Genomic DNA, 21,426 nt, shown 5'->3' with positions numbered 1-21,426 from the left:
AACTGCTATGATAACTAGCCTGATCAAAGCTAGCAAGACTCTACTGTTGATATTGTACACTCAGCCTAGGAAAAATTGGATCTAAAATTGTGGTCTTACTCTTTTGCATGGTAAAAGCTAGTCCTTCAACTTCAACCATTGACTTTATTGTCCCCTAAGGGAAATTTGTTTTGCAGGAAGGTAAAAACATAAAACATAGGAAACACAGTCACATAAGTTGGGAAACAACACTGAAATGGGTGAGTACACAAATACCCTGAAGGACATCTGACAACTGACGTATCATAGCTACACAGACATTCATCCTCCTGCCAGTTGCAAGTCACAAGCAGCGCCCCCCCTCCTCCTTATAAGTGTAAGTATAGGCTACACAGTAAGCTGTACACATCTCCACACTTATTTTTTTATATTAGCTTGATAAGAACTGCAGTAGCTTGCCAAGTTCTAAAATTCCTATTGTATACTTTACGTTATGCTAGCTTGGATGCCTACGCTGGATACTTAATGACAAAATTTAGAATAGCTCTAAAATGTTACCATGCACTACCGTATAGTTTACCATATAAAAGCATAGAGGATTTAAGGTTCTTGGCCTGGTTAAAGCTTGGCTCTGAAACAGTCACTCCAGGCTATGCAGTTAAATCTATACATGGCACTCCAAATGTTTGGTATATTAACCTGATAAAAGCTAGCTAACCTTTAAAGGTTTTATGTATGCTTAGCCTAACGGCTAGCTTGGATATTAACCCTAATAATAGCTATAATAGGTCTGAGATGTTAAACACTTGTTACTGTACACTTTGCCAGATAAAAGCTAGTTAGCCTCCAAGAAAGTTACTTTAAACACACCCCAGTTTAAGCCAGCAAGGATCAAGAAAAGTTACTTTTAACCATCTAGGATCCAAAATTGGTACTAGAACTTTACTAAAACTTAGTCTGGTTTAAGCTAGCAAGGTACAAAAAGTTAGCATGTCCCCTAAATGCTAATAAATGCTACATATTTTGAGTGCATTCATGTGCAAAGTGTGTTCATAATGAAAAGTACACTCTCATGAAGTGTAGGCTACTACTGACACACTCAAAACCATCAAAGAATTAAGTGTGGAATGATGGACACATTGCATCCTGAGTACACACCATATTTGTTAGCTGATGTTGTACTGTTAGCTAGCCAGCACACTAGTGAACCTTAGCATCCACTAGCTTGCTAATGTGTTATTAGCAATGGCAGCATTTTTTTAAAATCAAGCTAAAGGCATTTTCTATGACAAGAAAACAACGGTGGTTAAAATGCAGTGTGTGATGCATAAAGATACTAACCTGCTGTGACTAAGTGCTGTATAGGCTTATTGTATATCAGTACAGTGTAAAAAGTGAAATAAAAGAAGAATGAGATTTGGAACATGCCATTACTTTAAACATAGCCAAGTTTAAGCTAGCTATGCTTTTAAAAAAGTTACTTTAAAGTAGCTTGGACCCAAAATTGGTACTTAAACTTTACTGAAACTCAGCCTGGTCTAAACTAGCCAATCTCAAAAAAGGGAACTTAAACTCAGGCCAGGTTAAGTTAGCCAGGCTAAAAAAAGAAAAGAAAAATTATTACACCACATACCAAAAGGTAGTCAGATTTTTAGACTACATAGATAACTAAAATGGCCGCCTGATGCGGCAGATCCACGCCTCAGCAGCGCCACCGAGGAACTTGTGCTCCCATTGATTACTATGGTGTTCAAAATTTCGAAGTCCGAGAAAAACCGAACGGGTGTGCAGATCATCACCAAAATCTAATCGATTCTTCCCTGTCACTATCCCAATATTCCCTGAAAGTTTGGTGAAGATGCGACTTTCCGTTCTTGAGTTATCTTGTACACATACAAACAAAGAAACAAACAAACAAAGATACGGAACCCTTTACATAACCCCCCGTCAATTTCATCGACGTGGGTAAAAACTAACATTTTAAATTTTGTAATGTAAATGCCACATTTAGTACAGTAGTTTCTATAAACTTAGTTTGGTATAGCTATCAAGGCTCCACAACTGTTTATGTTACACTTAGCATGGGAAAAGCTAGCCTGTTCTTAAACTGTTACTTAAACAAGCCAGGCTCTGTCATTCATCATCATTGCTGTAGGCCTACACTTAACTTAGAAACTAACAAAGTTAGTTTGCCCCTTCTAAATGTGTCTAAGAAAAGTTGAACCCCCCAGGACCCACATAAGTGATTGACTAGTAGACATCTGTCAAAAATGAGCTTACATTTTTTTGTTTTCATTGATTATATCGTGACAGACTAGGTCTACACATATGTCCTTTTCAAAAGACATTTTTACTATATATTAGTTTTATATTTAATAAAGTTAATATAATTTTAACAACCTCTCAGCAGAAAGGGCCTCACACTGCCCTTGAGATCTTTGCCCCCTCTCTGGGGGTCCTGGAACCCAGAATAGTACCAATGATCTAGGCTACAACTACTAGTGTGTCGTGTTGTTTTATATGCTTTTTTTCTTCACCTTAGAATAACTGTACTTTCTCTGCTTTTACTTTGCAATCATCCCACATTTTTTCCATACTTTTGTATGCAGCAGTAAAAGTTAACTTTCTATGTAGCTTAAAAATAAACCAGGGAGGAGTGGGAATGACCTTTTCATTGATTCTCTAAAGAATTAATGACCAAAATATGATGGATGCTACCGTTGTGTCCACTGTTGGTTGAGCAAATAATTAATGCTCTAGTGGTGTTCTTGCATATATTGTGTGCATTTTTGGCCACTTCTACTGCAAATTAACTGATGAAATAAAAAAGACCACCAACATTTTATTGATCTTCCATCTGTTTGTCTCTGTTTGTTCCCTTGGCCATATCAGCTTTATCAATGCCATGCATCCAGCAGCTTAGAAGGGGCTAGGTAGTCAAAGTTTCCTCAGTTTCTCACACCTAGAAAGTCCTTCACCTTTTTTTTTTTTTTTTTTACCTACCTCCCTTTTTCTCCATCACAAAAGTTCCCTTTCCCCTTATTTCCTCCTCTATATCCAATCCAACTCTCCCCCTTGCTTAGTTTGTCCACTTCACCGGATACAGCTTTTCCCGCCTCTCAGTACAGTTAATTTGAGTTTCCCTTGTACAAAACCTTCACTTTGTCTCACCTCTCTGCTTTTCTCACCTCTTCCCTTCCCTCCCTCTGACAGGTCAGGGCCAGTGTAATTGTGGCAGGTGTGACTGCAAGGACGGATGGGCCGGGAAGAAGTGCGAGCATCCTCTGTCCTGCTCCCTGTCTCTGGAGAGCAGTCTGAAGAAGTGTCGCGGAACGTCCAATTTGCCCTGCTTCGGACGAGGTACCTGCTCTTCCCATCTCTGTCTTGTTGCCATGGTTACTGAGGCAGGCCAGCACTCTGTCCTCACCTCTTGGTGTTAAATAGGCCATTTCCAGCCTTTCACATCTCTTAATCCATCCTTATGAGGGTTGTAAGGACACCAGGGTGCCCAGCAATCAAGTCAGATCTTTAAATTAAACAAGCCCTGAATAAAAAGTAACAATGCGGCTTTTTTATTACTGTGTTAGACAAAGGCACATTAATGCATATGCGATTTTACTGCTTGTAAGTGCATTTTCTTCAGGTTTTGTGCTCATTCATGCATGTTTATTTCAAGATTATGAACCTGTGTAAGATTAAGGTGCTCTGTTTGCCTGCAACAATGTAAGCCAATGCTGGTACAGCTCTCTCAATAGAACAAGCTGTGGGTCGATGTGTCTAGATTTATTACAGTGCACTGTAAGCTTCATTAGTGGCCCTTTTGGACAGAGGAAGCTTGTTTTCTTGGCACCTCTAAATGTTAGGTCTGATTCTAATAATGGATTTAGATACTGATGTAACACTGGAAAGCGATACAGGCATAAAACAAAAGTCTGGGCTGCGCTTCCATTGTTGTGTCTTAGACATTCATCTTCAGCCTGTTGATTGATGACAGTGAGGGGAAAGTGGGCGAATAGATACATTATGGAAACAGCACTGTAAATTTTAGCAGAAGATATCCAATAGCTAGAGGCTGTGTTTGTGTTTTTCTCCACAAAATGAGAGATTTACTGTACACAAAGAAATTTTCTTACTTTAGAAACTTTTGGACTTGAAAGGCAACCCTCAGGCATTGGAAATATGAGTGCTATGGCACCTCTAAAATCTGGCATAATCAAATCAATCAGCTGATAAAGATGGTTCAACTTATATTTACCAAATAATTTTCATGTGAAATGTTGATGTAGTATACCTGTTATTCTATTGTTTTCATATATTAGAGTAGACTGTAGCGTGAGTTTTTTTTTTTTTTTTTACATAATCAAAGAGGTCTGATCATCCTGTCAGGAAGAGCAACACAACAAGTAAACCCAAATATTTTCAAGTTTTAGTTCAATATTGTCTTAATTTGTCTCAAACAGCCTTTGTGTGTAAAATAGAGTGAGCAAGAAAGAGAGACGGAGAGCTCAGATGCACAAGTAAGAGTTAGGGAGCGTGCCAATGCATACAATAGTGAAGGGACAAGAAACAAAAGCTCATTTGATTATCTCTTCAAGTGTTACTCAGTTTACCAGTGAAGTGTGTCAACAACACTGCAGACTATGACCCAAGGATGGGCACATCCATCCATCTTCTTCCACTTATGGGGGGTCAAGTCATGGGGCAGCAGGTGAAGCAAGTCAACCCAGACGCCCCTCTCCTAAGCAACAGTTTTCCAGTTCCTCCTGGGGATTCAGAGGTGCTCCCAGAGCAGATGGGATATATAAAGTGCTGTGAAAAAGTATTTGCCCCCTTTCTGATTCCTGACGTTTTTGCATATTTATCACACTTAAATGTGTCAGATCACCAAACCAATTTTTATATTTAACAAAAACAACCCAAGTAAGAAAAAAATAGTGTCTGAATGACAATTTAATTTCTTAAGGGGTAAAAAAAAATCCAAACCTATCTGGCCCTATGTGAAAAAGTAATTACCCCCCTGAACCTAATATCTGGTTGTGCCACCCTTGGCAGCAATAACTGAAATCAAGCGTTTGCGATAACTGGTGATGAGTCTTTCACATCGCTGTGGAAGAATTTTGGCCCACTCTTCTTCGCAGAATTGCTTTAACTCAGCCATACTTGGGGGTTGTACTGGGATGTATACAGTCGCTAGAAAAAGTATGTGAACCCTTTGAGATTTCTTGGATTTCTGCATAAATTGGTCATCAAATGTGTTCCGATCTTCATCTAATTCACAACAATAGACAAACACAGTCTGATTAAACTAATACTGCAAAAAAATGATATGTTTTCATGTTTTTATTGAACAAAACATGTAAACATTCACAGTGCAGGGTGGAAAAAGTATGTGAACCCCTAGGCTAATGACTGGTTGACCCTCCTTTGGCAGCAATAACCTCAACCAAACGTTTCCTGTAGTTGCAGATCAGATCTGCACAACAGTCAGGAGGAATTTTGGACCATTCCTCTTTACAAAACTGTTTAACGGGATGTCTGGTGTGCATCGCTCTCTTGAGGTCATGCCACAGCATCTCAATCGAGTTGAGGTCAGGACTCTGACTGGGCCACTCCAGAAGGTGTATTTTCTTCTGTTGAAGCCATTCTGTTGTTGATTTACTTCTATGCTTTGGGTCGTTGTCCTGTTGCATCACCCGTCCTCTGTTGAGCTTCAGTTGGTGGACAGATGGTCTTAAGTTTTCCTGCAAAATGTCTTGATAAAATTGGGAATTCATTTTTCCGTCAATGACAGCAATCCGTCCAGGCCCTGAGGCAGCAAAGCAGCCCCAAACCATGATGGCCCCTCCACCATATTTCACAGTTGGGATGAGGTTTTGATGTTGGTGTGCTGTGCCCTTTTTTTCTCCACACATAGCATTGTGTGTTCCTTCCAAACAACTCAATTTTGGTTTCATCTAAGGACAGAATATTTTGCCAGTAGTGCTGTGGAACATCCAGGTGCTCTTTTGTAAACTTCAAACTTGCAGCAATGTGTTTTTTGGACAGCAGTGGCTTCCTCTGTGGTGTCCTCCCATGAAGTCCATTCTTGTTTAATGTTTTACTTATTGTAGATTTGTCAACACAAATGTTGGCATGTGCCAGAGATTTCTGTAAGTCTTTAGCTGACACTCTAGGATTCTTCTTCACCTCACTGAGCATTCTGCGCTGTGTTCTTGCAGTCATCTTTACAGGACGACCACACCCAAGGGGAGTAGCAACAGTGCTGAACGTTCTCCATTTGTAGACAGTCTGTCTTACCGTGGACACATGAACATCAAGACTTTTAGAGATACTTTTGTAACCCTTTCCAACTTCATGCAAGTCAACAATTCTTGATCGTAGGTTTTCTGAGAGCTCTTTTGTGCCAGGCATGGTTAACATCAGGCAATGCTTCTTGAGAACAGCAAATTCAACACTGGTGTGTGTTTTTTATAGGGCAGGGCAGCTTTAACCAACACATCCAATCTCATCACATTGATTGGACTCCAGGTTGGCTGACTCCTGGCTCCAATTTGGAGAAGTCATTAGCCTAGGGGTTCACATACTTTTTCCACCCTGCACTGTGAATGTTTACATGTTTTGTTCAATAAAAACATGAAAACTTATCATTTTTTGCACGGTATTAGTTTAATCAGACTGTGTTTTTCTATTGTTGTGACTTAGATGAAGATCGGAACACATTTGATGACCAATTTATGCAGAAATCCAAGAAATCTCAAAGGGTTCACATACTTTTTCTAGCGACTGTCCTTTAACTTTTTAGCTTTTCACTACAACTAAGCTGTGGCAGTCTGTTAAAAAAGAAATGAACTTCAGTAACATTTATTATATTAATCTTCATGTCAAAATCTGTTGAAAGTTTAATGGTTTGCCCCTGGGCTATCAGTGTGCTTTCTACTCATGACTATTTCAAGGTCCAAACTCCAAGGTCAAGGTCGACTACATCTTTTTTGTCCAGGCCTTTTCACCCCTGGTTTTCAGGTCCTTTGGACATCCATAGCATGACCTGAGCTCCGGGCAACACACTACCTGCCCGGATGGTACCCTAGGCTGTGTTCACTCACTACATCCACCCCTTACTCCGCCCTAAAGGTGTGGACTTTCTTATTTTTCCAACACATTATTTTCCCATGCCCCTGGTTTATCCAAGGACATCCAGGGCACTGCTGGGGTTGTATCAATCCTCCTGTGGCTTACTCACCACATCTAAGCCTTAATTCAGCCTCAGTTTTGGCCCAAACATGCCTTAAAGATCTACATAGTACTGTACATGGTGCTAAGCACTAGAAATACACCACTTTTTCGAAACAGATGTTGTGTCTGCATATAGGAATGGGATTTCCAAGTACAAAATTCTGTCTTAAGATGAGGCCAGGCTACATAAGCTGTTATGATGATCACTGTGTCAGATTGGAAGATCACTTATCCATTGCTTTGTGCCAGTACTTCACCTACAGATATAACAGACCACAAGGGAGTTTTCAATAAATCATTAATTAAGAGGGGGGCTGTTATGTAACTGCAAGGCTTAAAAATCTACCTTACATATGTTTAGAGCTTATTTTCTATGGCATAAAAGGGTGTGATGGTCTCTAAAATAATATAACTCTTATCATCTTAAAATTCAAAAGCAATGACCTTGAAAAAAGAAAGCTTTGAAAGCGCTGTTTTCACTACGTGTTGCATTCTTTCTTATGAAAAAAAGGAAAATTGATTGAAGAAAAGATTTTCCCGTCATATTATGTATGACGACTTACTATAAAACTAGTTGAGCCTGAAGTCGATTCATCCATTTAACTGTCAGACTGCAGTAAAGGCAGCAGAAACCATAAGACATATCTTTGACATGCACAGTAGATACTGTGCCAACATCCACAGCTAACAATGCACAATCCTCATGTTAACATTCTTCTTAGACTGACACCTTGCATTGTTCTACAGTTCTATATAGCCATTTATTAATAAGATAAATCGTCCAGTAGTTATGCAGCCCACAATTCCTCAGAGGTATTGCTTGTACTTGTTCGCTGCACTGACGCAGCAGCCCTAATCTATCAGCCGTACAGTTTTGTATGGGCCATTGTTTAGTGTCCTGTACTAAAGGATTAGGAAACAATAAGGAAAGGTACAGTAAAGCCTGCTTTATACTGATAGTCTCACAGTGATTCAACTTAATAATATAATCTGCAGTGGGCGATACAAGAGGAAGCACAACCTGCTGGGTCTCAGGGCTCTGCAGATTTATAAGGGGTTAATGTGAGTCATTGATTTCCTGTTTCATTTGACTGTGGGGGAAGTCTCTGGGGAAGCCACTGCCTTTAAGCCGCTGCTTTGTTCAAAATGAAAGGAGAGGATGTGTGGACTGTAGTCTTCTGCAAGTTATGTTAGTGGACAGTGGTATCCTTTACACCAATGTAAAGGAAGCTTCCTCTTGGATAGAACACATAAACACATCTGTTAGGGCTGCTGCTACCAGTAACATCTGCCTGAAGAAGTCAAGATTATCAATGCCACTAGACGGAAATATGGTCTATAATGCTCCCATACGTAAACCGCAACATTGCTGTACGATACAATACCATACGATATGAAACAAAACTATACCATATGATAAGACAGCTGTAAACTAATGCTAGTACAATGAGATACAATACGATGTAAAGCTATTTACCACAAAATACTTAAGACTATTATTTACTTTTATTATTATTTACTATTATTATAGTATTACTATTATTTATCATTAATATTTACTTTTATATTTTATTATTATTTATTTATTACTATATTAATAAAACTGTATAATTCTACCATAAACAGATGAGACTACAGACAAATGAATTTCCCTTTGGGGATAAATAAAGTTGTTGTATTGTATTGTATTGTATACTTATGATACCATACAATCATATTATAAAATATGATAATCTTAATCACAACAGGAAACTAAGATGTAATGATATAATACTATAAAACTGACAAGATATTAGAAAACCAATATCCAAAAAAAACAAAAAAAAAGACATGATACAATTCATGATCATGCAATATCATATAAAAAGAAATAACATGATGCAATGCAATACAAATTAATCCAGGACATTATGACAAACTAAATATATGATACAGCACTAAATGATCTGAGAAATACAATATGATATGATATGATACCATCCAGTACAATACAATCCAGTACGATATGATAAGATACAAGAAGATACGGTACAATACTGTACTTTACAATGGGATAGGATACGATCTGACTTGATACCATACAATTCAATATGGCACTATAGAGCACGGAACAGTACGAGACTATAATACGCATTACAATACAATATGACAGTATAACTTGGCAAGATCTGTTACGGTACAATGTGATAAAACACTATGGTACTGTACAGTACAATAGGATACAATATGACACTATAAAATGCCATACAATACAATGCATAACAATAGGATATGGTACTTTTTTATGGTAATTTTTATTACAGATAGCTCTCTTTGTTCACCGCACTTTTTGCACTGTGGGATTTTATTATGAGGTGTATACAGGTATGTGCTTGTGTTGGCATGTATGCATGGATGCATGTGTGTATGTATATGTGTGTGTATGTATATTTATAAATATATTTATAAAATCACCACTCAAGCAAGGTTAATGGCAGAAATCTGTTTTTTAAGGGTAATCATACTGAAAGTCAATCATGTGTATTCATGTGTGTTTCTGTGATGATGGGCTGTCTGAATGTTTTGCTGCTGTAACAAAGAAATTTCCTGCAAAGGATTAATAAAGTTTCTATCTATCTATCTATCTATCTATCTATCTATCTATCTATCTATCTATCTATCTATCTATCTATCTATCTGATACCATACAAAACAATAGGATACGCTTCAGTACAGAACAATTATATGCTCTACTGTACAATATGTAGCAATTTGATATGACAGGATTTGATACAGTACGATACGATACGGTGTGATAAATTTTGATACAATATGACAGTACGGTATGGTACGGTATAATAGCATAAAATACAAATACAAATCAACCTGACTTCAGTTATTCATATTGCATCTATTCCTTAATATTCTTTGGTAGATATAAGCTTAAAGCAGTATCACAATATCAAGGTTGTGTAGGCATGGTGGTCCCTCCTCATGTAATGAAAATGTAAAAATTAATGTGTGCTTGTGAGTTAATTAGCTTTATTTCATCCCGCAATACCTTAATATTATCTGCTTCTGCTGCGACAGAATGGAACTTCAAATTACCATGTGCAATAAACCAAAGAATATATCTATGAATTATTCCTCTTGGAAATTGCATTGTATTTTTTCACCATCTAGTAAATTCAGTGGCAGTTTACGTGTGCATTTACACCACACTGAGCAGTATAGAGGGAACAATTCCTTTGCATAGACATTAATTGAATATTATTTATAAAATCTACAGCTATTTTAAATGAAAGACTATTTGAAGGTTGCTAAAATCAATTCAGCACACATCACAAATGTCTTAAACCTGCCTTCTTTCAAATGACTAGAGCTTCAGAATAGCTTTACCTCCTTACAGTCTAAAAATTCACCTCTGCTGTTCATCACACTGTTCACCAGCTTTGTATCCAGGTAGAAGGAGGATAAGTCAAAGTGTGTCCATGCATACCTGAGTGTTCAGGAGGGTTTGTGAGTAAATATGTTGTTTATTTACTTAAAGGCTTTTTCCTCTGAATGCCTATTGGGATTAGTGTCTGGATGATCTTAATGGTTGGAAACAAATGGTTGTAACAGGGTTTAATGTAAGCCTTGAAAATGACGTGTTGGAGAAGAAAAAAGGACAGAGTGAAGGTTTGAGAGAACGACAACAAGGGAAGACAGGAAGCAGGGTGGGCGAGTAAGACGGGGAGAGAGAGAAAGTGAAGGAGACAGACGAAGAAAATCACTTAGGCATGGATGAATGCGGCTGGTACAGATGGCAGCTTGAGCAGAAAAGCCTTGAAATTTGAAACAGCGGCTTCAGAGCTTTTCTTTCCTGAGAGGTGGAGGCAAAGATGCTGGTGGATAGCACATTCTTTGTACCATGGTATTTCCTCGAGGAAACACCTGCTTTCAACATCTTTCTGCTGATTCTCGGGATTCCTATCTCTGCTTGCTGAAGCGTGGCCCATAGTAGACATCAACTGGGTGTGATTCTTAATATTTCATGACTTGTACACACCTTTTTTGCATTGTTTTACTGGAATACCCAACTTTAAAGGGACAGTCCTCAGTTTTTATTTTGCTATTGACCTGAAGGGGACTGTTTGAAAAAAATCAAAAGTAGGGGGTAAAATCTTTATTTTTAACAGTGCCATAAAATGTGGTTGAGTCAGGAACGCTCTTGTCATACATTTTACCATTTTATTGCAAAATAGATTTAAAGTTTTAGTTGGCAAGGAAAGCTCAGCTCAAAATATGCTTCCTGGGTTAGTCAAGCAGCATGCTTTGGCTTTCCAGGGATCTCATAGCTAGAAGCACCCATATGGATGGATACATTTATGGCATTGTGTACTGAATATGATAACATTAGTTCAAAAGCAATTAATACATAGTTGCATAAATCTCAATACAAGGGTGCAACATGCTTTATGCCATAAAGGAGGAGGCTGGGGTGGAGGAAGTTAAGCTTTGCCAGCAGTAGCAGCATGTTGCTTCAGCATTAATGCAAGCTGGGATTAGTGAGAAGTATGTCATATCTAAATACACCACTGTGGTGAGAGAAAGAGCTGTGATTGGCTGTGAGAGTTGGGAGGAGATAATTGGGAACAGCTGGCTGTCAGCTGATCACGGCCGGGCGTATGACTACAGTATCCTGCATGAACTAACACTCTGCTTCATTGATTATTAAAAAAGAGTCCAAGTCATGAGTTGTGAAGTGTTTGATCAACCTTGCAAAACGAATAGATTGACCAAGTTTATTGTCTGTCGGGCAAATCCATCTGGCAAAGGAAAACAAGGGAGTGGATTCAGGTGTGTTTTAGCTGGAGCAACTGCAAGCCTGTAGACAATGGTTGTCGATGAAGAGATTAGCAAAAATGCTGTTATAGTTGCAGTTTTATCAAAAGAAGAATATCAAAAGACCACACTGAAAGCTCTTCTTGATGGAACGGATGTTTTTGCTCTTCTTTGATCAGGCAAGACTTTATTTTACCATCAGGCTACAGTGATAGTGAAGAATAATGCATGAACAAGACTGCAGTTTACTCCAAGGCAGCGACATACGCCTATAGGTCACTTATTTTGTTACCCTCTTAGTTTTTTTCTTTTTTCAAGTTTTTTTTTTTTTAGTTCATTCTATCCCAAACACCTTCTTTTGGCTTTTGCCCAGATGAATGCCCATGGACCCAAATCTTTACGCCCAATTTCCACATACAACGGTGGCACCGCAGCAAATTGTACTATGTAGCAAATTGCTTCCTAACGAGTCAATTGAGGAATCCCACTGTCCAGTCTGGCTCCGGCACATCCCTGAAGCACCACTAAGCACCACTAAACAAAGCATGGACCCCAATCATAAATCATCACTATATCTACATTACGTCTCATCCTGCAGCACCAAAAAGTTATTTAGTTTAGTAGGTCTCGGAGCTACAGCAGCTGGGTTTCCATTACAGATTTTCACCAGAAAAAAAAAAAAAAAGAAAAAAAGCAATATCTCTTAAATATTGACTAAGTACAATTGCGCTTTGAATGTCTTTCCATTGTAGGGAGTTTTGGGCTTGAACCTCGCAATTATCGTAAAATTTCATCTCGTGACACTCTGCTGCGAGGAAACTGGACGCTCAAAACCTGTTGGGTGTTGGTACGGTTAGGATTACATCTACAGTGGTTGCCCTGACAATTTGAACAAAATATGAAGGCAATGGATGATAGTTCAGAGGCAAAGTCCATGTGTATGGCAAAAGCCACATACCGCGCCATGTCATCTCAGAGTGAACTGGTCATGTGACACCATACGTTATGTCCTGTGACTTGTAAATGCAGAAAAATTGTTTCCACTGCACTTTTGCTATGTATTTCTATATCGAAAGGTCTGAAAACCCTCCTGAGAGCATAAAAATGTTTTAACGATATTTACGAGGTTTTGAAATTTAGGTCCATTACAAATTTTTTATAGCGCTATTTAGATTTTGCATATTTCTAAGGGGTAATGGAAATGCAGCTTATGATGCCATTGATGAGGAAAAGTAAACTTTTGAGGCAAAAAAGGCACATCATTCTACATGAAACCACAGATTATCTGTAACAGACATAAACCTTTAACTTTATAATTTTCTCAACCATTGTGGAAGCAGTAAAATCATGAAATCATATCAAAATGAACAGCAAATCAACCCTACAAAAGCAAATAATCTGCTGTTGTGTTGACATACTATTTCCTGCGTGAGCAGTTCCCCTGTGATCTCTGCCTTCTTCTCTCAAGGGATCAGGGCAGCACAGCCCTCTAGACATGCTTCTAGTGGGTAAAGTCGCTCACCTACAGTCGCAGCAAAACTTTAACGCTGTGGAGAATGGAGCGGTCGGTGTATATGAAAATTACAGTTTAGCCATAAATGGGACTAAAAAGAGCTGTGGCAAGTGTTAATTAATGTACCCAACTTTACCATCATGTCTCTTGTTTGTCTATGTACTGTTAAAACCCAAAGAAATAGTATTATATTAGCATTTCCACATAGAAAGCCAGGAGGAGATCCAGCCATCTTGCGGCATCCATTCTCCCATTATCAAATAACTTTGTTCCCATAGCAACCACTTGCCTTTGGTGAAATATTCCTTAGGATGAAAAAAAAAGTAAAAGATTTTGTTAAGTTGATTACAAAAAACTTAATGCCAGTAATAGTGGCATGAACATTAAGTGTTGTACTTTTTCTTTGTTTTATTTGGTCTCTGTGCGTAAAGACACTGGTTACTACACTTCCCACAATGCTCTTCTGTTGCATCATTTATTTGATGCTGACCCTCCAGTGAACTCAAATGTCTTTCACAGTCCATACACCCACAGGCTTTCTCTTGGAAAAAATAACTCTCTCATAACCTGAGCTGGGATAACCCTGCTGACGTTATACCTTGAGGCTTATTAAACCTTACTGGTGAGTGGTTTGAGGGATAAAACCAGTGGAGGGTAGATTTAACAACAGTTTCTAAGCGCATTTAGGATTATAGACATGATCATAATGAAGCTACACGGACCTGAACGCAGTTTTAAGCACTGTCCGTGTTACAGTTGACATTTACCCAGGAAAATGTCTGTGGTCACAAATCCTTGGTCTGATCTGGGATTTTGGATCTCATCGGTGTTCCTTGACTCTGCTTCTGTATGGGGTTCATACAGGGGATAGTGTCCATTTGATTTTATGAGTTTTCAGTCACTATTGCACTAATAAAACACTTCTGAAAGTGACAGAACACCTGTTTGATAAGGACCTCACTTTTGGGCTCTAATGGACTGCTTTTATTCACACCCCAGCATCTCACTCAGCGTGGAGGGGGTTATTAAACTGGTGTAGCGGTGGATGGATTCCAGCTGTCACAGAACTGACAATAAAATCATGTCCAAAAAATCAGACAAGCTTTGGAGATAAAAAAGGCCAGAGTGGATTTCGAACAGCCAAAAGAGTTAAATAGTGTCTTTGTCACATATTTTTAAATCCAGGTTTAATCAGAGGCAGCTTTTGTTTTGCAGTAAATAGTGAATATATTGAGCTTTGATGCTGCAGCAAAAATGATTTTTTTTTAATTGAGTCATTGAGATTGTTGTTCAGCAGAAGAAGAACAGGTGCACTACATGATTATTTATTGAGTGAGAAAAATCACAAATCAAGACCTGTCATTGAAAAATTATTTTTCAATGAATTATTTAATCATCTCTTTCAAACAGAAATTCCAAAAAAGGTAAGATCATGTGTAAATTGTGAATTTAAACAAATACAGTCATTTTAAAATCATTTTCTAACCTATATTCAACTGGTTAATGCACAAAGACTAGATATTTAATGTTTAAGATGATACATTTATTTCTATAGACATGCACATTCTGAATTTAATGCCTGCCTTGTCCCTGTCCCAACTTTTTGGAACATGTTGCAGGTATCCAATCGTAATTTGTGTACATTTAAAAGAAAAAAAAAACAATAAAGTTTATCAGTTTGAACAATAACAGTCGTATCTTTGAGCTACTGTTTTGTGGAATTTGGGGAAATGTATTTGTAAATTTGGGGGAATTTGTCAAGAATTTGGGGGAAATCGCTTGAAAATTTTCAGGAATTTTTATTTGATTTTTGAGGGACTTTTATTTGAGTGTTTAGGCTTTATGAAGTTTTACTGAAAAATGTGGGGACTATTTAAAGAAATTTTGGGTTACATTTTTATAGGATACATTGAAAATATGTGTAGCAATTTTCAAAGAACTTTAAGGTAAATTTTAGGTCATTTGTGTGGACTTTGGAAAAGAAAATTTCCATAAATTCTTATTTAGGATTTAATTAATCAGGCCCAACTTATCCTAAATAAGTAGGAACAACTGAGAATATATTCCTAGCAAAAGGTCGAGTCTAAAGAGGACATTGAATTTTTCAGCCTTCCACTTCTGTTGCATTTATATTTTTTTGCACATTTTCATATCATTTCTCTGTCTTTGTGTTAAAAAAGTGACATTATATTGCATGGATGCAGTGGGAATCTCATGCAGAGCAGTGATTTTCCCTAGGGAGAGGCTTGCATGGATGTCGGCCCTTTAAGAAGCTGTCTGCTGCTCTTAAGAGGAATGAGACAAGCTCACTTGATTGACCATTACTCAAGCCGACCCTACCTCTCACTGATTAAGTATTCATCTATTTAACAATGTCCTTTTCTTCCTAGAGCCCCTTTCCAGTTTGAACTGGACTAATGCATCAGTGAGCTTGCTCTTATTCTCAGCAAAACTGAGAAAAAGGACTTCACCTTCACCTGTCCCCTGTTTTTATTCATAGATTTGTCTCCAGCTTTATGAAAATAGATCAACTATGTCTCAGTGTGCTGTTACAAATCTGTCATTAAGTTGTTGTTCACCTCAGACAGGGTGACAGATTAAACATCAACATACACCAACACAGATACACGCCCTGGTGTAGACAGCTTGACGACCAGAGCGATAATCGATAAGGCACGGCGTTATGACATCACTGGTTGCTGGGGTAACTGAGTCCCTGGAGCAGATGGTAGTACGGTGTGGAAGGAGGAGAGAAAGTGTGGTCATAAAAGTGACAGTGACGTGACACGGGCAGCACATTAAATGACATCTTGTAATTTCACATCCAGTACTATTTATCGGCTCTAATTCCACTCTATGAGTCATAAAAAGATAAGGCAGGTGCAGACACATTATGGATATGTTTTAGGTGTTATTTAGTGGCACTGAACAAATAAATGTACCCTACAAGGCAGCAAAGAGGGAAAACACTCAGAGTGAATAATGATTGTGCAAAAAGGAGATACCCTGCTCCATAAAAACAGCAGGAAAAAGAGAGAGAGAGGCACTCAGTGTGCTGCGTTTTAACCATCTGTCTTCACTGAGCTGGGAAATTCCCTTTGTGCAATTATTTTTCACGGTGTGCAGCTCACCTGTTTGCAGCCCTTCTGGGTGTCTGCAGCATTACTGGATAAGAGCATTTTAGACAATTACAGTAGAGAGCACATGAGGCAAATCACATTATGTGATAATGCCTTGGATTCTGTTAATGTTTGGCTCTTTTTAAGGTGTTAAGAGTAAAAACTCAAACACAAGCATTTGGTCACACCTGTTCATTATTGAATTCAGGTGTTTCAATCAAACCTGTTGCCACAGATGTGTCAAACTAAGCACCTAAACAAGAGTCTAATGTAAAAATCCTATACTTTATCCTTTTATATTCATAATTTAACATGTTGTAGCTAAGATCAAACACTGCAAGTTTAAATTGACCATATGTATGTTGTGTTTTTGTGCATATTATGTTATTGTATACAAGTGTTAGATTGACGAAATGCTTAAAAAAATAATTAAAAGTTATAATTATTGTGTCATTCTTAATCTAGCGTATTTGAGTGCTGAGAAGGTAAAAGTTAAACATTCCATCCTGTCTTAGCTTCCTGCTGTTTAAAATTGCAAACTTAACCTTGATGATTTAAAATCCTTGTTAAGTCAGAGAAATCTGAAAAAAAAAAAAGTGAAAATAATTAGAGTCTGTAATGTGGAAAAAAGATCATTTTGTGTTTTCATTTCATATTTTCAATTTTGCATCTTTAAATTTAAACTTATCATTGTGTTTTATCTCATATTTTAACATTTTCAATTAATAATTTTGACTTTTGATCCCATATTTTGAACGTTTAGACTCACAATTTAAAACTTTTTTTAACTTTTAAAACTCATGATTTTGACTTTTATGTCATATTTTGACCTTTAAAGCTCATTATTTCAAACTTTATCTCATATCTTTTGGACTCATAATTTAAAAATTGAAAATCATATTTGACCATTTAAACTCATGATTTGTAATTTATATCTCATATAACTGCCTTATGAAACATTATTTTGACTTGAAATTCATGTTTAGGCCTTTTGAACTTATAAGTTGACTTTAATCTCAGATTTTGAGCCTTTAAATTTATCATTTTGACATTTTAAGTCCCAAAATCATTCATCATTAAGTTATTTCTCCCCATAATTCATTACTAGTGAAAATTAGGTTGACAGTTAAATGTTGACCCTGTTAGGCTCTCAGGTTAATCCTAAATTCAGAATCCGGCCCCTGCTGTGATTGAGTGTGACACCCCTGTTCTAAAGCATACATGTACAGAGTCATGTTGGTTGCCGGTAAGAAAGCTATAATAAAGTGTCTGTGCCAGAGACCACCTTCATCTACAGCCTGGTTTAATGTAATGTACAATATCTTTGTAATAGAAAAATTATATTTACTTTGAGACTAAAGAGTGATGTGTTTGAGGACTGTTGGAGAGGCTGGATTGAGGTTATAAAACCACATAGAGCAGATTTTAGTTAAGAAAGAAACGTCAATCTGTTTTGTAATTCCCCTGGTTCTCTGCCACACGTGTGTTGCCCTAACCTGTTGTATGTTTGTGTTGTTAGATTAGGTTTTTTCACATTGTTAGTTTGGACCTAAAGGGGTGTACATTGAAAAATGATGTTTGACATTTGAAATTTAGATAAAATGAAATCAAAAAGAAATTAAAAATTAAAAAGCTGTCATGCTATATTGAGCTAAAACACAGCCGACTGAATTTAGCGGCATCACCTGTGTGTCTCGTGCAAGGATGAGTGCAGGCTCTGTTGTCGCCCACAGCATGATGATGTATTAAAACGCTGTAGTCCTAGTTGGCTGCCCTCTAGCAACCGCCTACATAAAGACACAAAAAGATGTAAAATTAAAAAGCCTGATAGAATTTCAGACGAGGTAACCTCAAGTGCTAAAATGCTGGCTTGCTTCTGCTTTTTAGGACTCGTTTTGTGTACCACTCTATAGAGAAGAAGAGGGGAAAGAATGCACCAAGTAGCACCTCCTGGGAAAAGTACCTCCTCCAGTGTTAGCAGAGATAAACCTAGGTCTTGGTCAGAGGTGGCCTAAAAATAAAGAAGAAACCCCCAGTATGTCTGAAAACAGAAAACAGGTTAGAAAAATGTTCTTGGTCTTGTATTTTATATTGAATTTGACTCATGTGCCATCTGTTAACATGGAGGAAGTGGGATTTATGGCTAATACTGCAGCCAGTCAGCAGGGGGAGCTCCAAATGCTTTGGCTTCACTTCCAGGGACCTTATGTTTTGTCCATTTTTTAAAATCATCTATGATTCAGTTCTAAAAGTCCTTAAGTGTTGAAACTGGTTACACATGACCTTCTGTAACCTTGCTGCTGCAAAATTAATCAACAAACAGCTTACTCATTTTAAGAAACTGTCAGGAAAACATGTGTATGCATACAACATCTGCACAATAATTAACAATAAACTAACTCTGGCTTCAAGAAGAGAAATTTCTCTGCCTAATCCTGTTTTTTTCTGTCTCCACTCCACCCATTATTAACATATCTGTGAATAACCAGCTCAAATGATCAATGAGCAGAGAAGCTGCACACCTCAAATGATAGTTGAGAATAGATGATGTTTTTCTAATGAGTTTCACCATTAGCCAGCGTGTTCACTCACTGAGTTCCCCCGTGGCCTCCTTCACAAGCAGCTCGCTGATTGAAGTGGGATCACAACATCTCAAGGTGTGTGTGAGTGTGTATTACCCATGTGTGTGTTTATTAGAATGAGGTTTATATAGAAGATTCCCCCCATGAGGCTGGAGGGAGTGTTGTCAGGCAGACTGAGTTTGAATTCTTCACATCTACTGTAAGGATGCAAATGACTGAGTAACGGGCTGAAAAAGAGGTGAATGACACACTTAAGGGGAGTAGAGTTTGCTCTCCAGTAAAGCTCAAAACAAAATACTGCTCTCATGTTACACATGTGTCTGTTTGTAGGTCAGTGTCGATGTGGACAGTGTACCTGCCACCCTCCAGGGGACGATCGAGTCCACGGCAAAAACTGTGAGTGTGACGACCGACAGTGTGAGGACATCAGTGGGGAGGTCTGTGGAGGTGAGACCACACAACTAACAAGCATCTGTGTTTACGAAATAAAAGTAAAACTAATGTAAAGTCTACCCGGTTACTGTTCAGAATGTATGGACCTGTCGCTGGCGTGCCCCGTTTGTGGCGTCAGTCTCTGATGGAGTCTCTGCTGGAGCAACAGTCTTCTACAGTGCCGCTCCACAACGTGCCTCATATCACCTCAGCCCAGTTCACTTAAACTACCAAGCATCTGATTACTGGAGCAACAAAAATTGCACTGTGTTTTTTCAACTAGATTTTTTGGTAGTGAAGAACTGTGTGACTCAGTACTCAGCTGTGCCCTAGTGTGACCTTTTGTCCATGTAGTAAAGTGAAATATGATCTGGCAGAGTACTTTATTCTGAAATTTAACTGGATATTTTGTTTTGCCTTTGCAAAACCTCCTGTGATCTTCTGCGTGCTGAATTGATGTGCAGTGGTCCGCCATCAAGCAAAAAATAGAAGTCTATCATATCTGCTGCAGAGGGCTTCAGGCGACTGGAGCCATGATGGAGCAGAGACACAACGCAGCAGAGGCGCTGGTGGAAGCACTCTCATTGGCTAAAACTGAAACCTATTTGCTCCGTTGCCATGACAGACTGAGATGGACCGAACATGTATCTGGTGGAATTTAGGGGTTACAATGTTTCCATGCAATACCCATGAGCACAGCATCGCAACGCATGAGTTTTACCTCATCACACTGCCTCTTTTTACCTCTCTGTCCCTTGACATTGACATTGACAAAGAAAAAGAAGTAAGGAAGATTTAGTGTTGGGAGTGTTCTTTAGCATTGGTTCCCAACCTGGAATCTGGGCCACTATGGAGTCGCAAAAGATCAAAAAGGGGGGCCACAAGTTAGATTGTGTTGTGAAAACACTGTAAAGAGGCACTGATTTAAGACAGAAAGGTAGCAATGTATCTCTTTTCTCTTAAACTGGGGGGGATCTTCAGTATCTTTTTTCCTCACTCACAGACCTTATGTAGTTTTTTTCTAAAGGGAGACAGTGGTGCCTAACACTACGCGATAATCGTGCCAATTGTCGGCCTGAATCCCTCCTTCCAACCAAAGTCATCAAAGCCCCAAATATCAGATGATCCTAAGGAATATCTCTCCAGATTATCCTGTGGAGTGTCGTGTGTCACAAGGGAATTTTCCCTTCTCCGACCTGATCAGAGGTGCTCCGACTTGAGATCATAATTATCAAACATGTTCAATATTTACAACAAAAATCCTGTCGTGTTCGGTGAGCACTGAGGACAGCCTACCATTGAAAGGAGCTATAACCAATCAGGAATCAAGCTGACTGAAGGAGGAAGTAAACAAAAACACCGCCATGGCAATGATAGTAAGCATGAAACCAAACTGAGACAAACTGACATGATGGGAGATGGACCTAAATAGCAACTGCAATAGATTGAGCATGTAGCTAACAGCTAACCAAAGTAGCTTATTCGTTCTAGTCACATCTGAACAAGCAAACTTTAACGACCATTAAGACCAAGCCAAGACTGTGGTAGTCGGTTTTCAACATTTTATGATCATTTTAAATTAGACGGGTTAGCTGAATAAGGACAGGTAAAGTGGGGAAGAGTGAGTAGGGATGATGTGGACCAAATGGTCACAGATAGGGATTAGAACCAGCGACCAGTGCATCAAGGACACTCCCTCTTTTACTGAGCAAATACACAGATTGGAAAAAACCTGGGCCCCTATTCTGATCATTTTTCCACA

At 38.4% G+C, this 21,426-nt stretch overlaps 1 protein-coding gene across 1 annotated transcript in view; it reads left to right on the top strand.

Moving 5' to 3' along the window:
• itgbl1 (integrin, beta-like 1) overlaps positions 1 to 21,426 on the top strand; it is an 83,700-nt gene that overhangs the window by 36,691 nt on the left and 25,583 nt on the right. The window contains exons 7-8 of the mRNA XM_041807276.1: positions 3,193 to 3,339; positions 19,563 to 19,679. Of these exons, the coding sequence (XP_041663210.1) occupies positions 3,193 to 3,339; positions 19,563 to 19,679 (264 nt within the window). The remainder of the gene's footprint in view (positions 1 to 3,192; positions 3,340 to 19,562; positions 19,680 to 21,426) is intronic.

The sequence above is a fragment of the Cheilinus undulatus genome, linkage group 15 (assembly GCF_018320785.1).
Source record: "Cheilinus undulatus linkage group 15, ASM1832078v1, whole genome shotgun sequence".
Lineage (NCBI taxonomy): Eukaryota > Metazoa > Chordata > Actinopteri > Labriformes > Labridae > Cheilinus > Cheilinus undulatus.
This window is presented reverse-complemented; position numbering and strand designations above follow the sequence as displayed.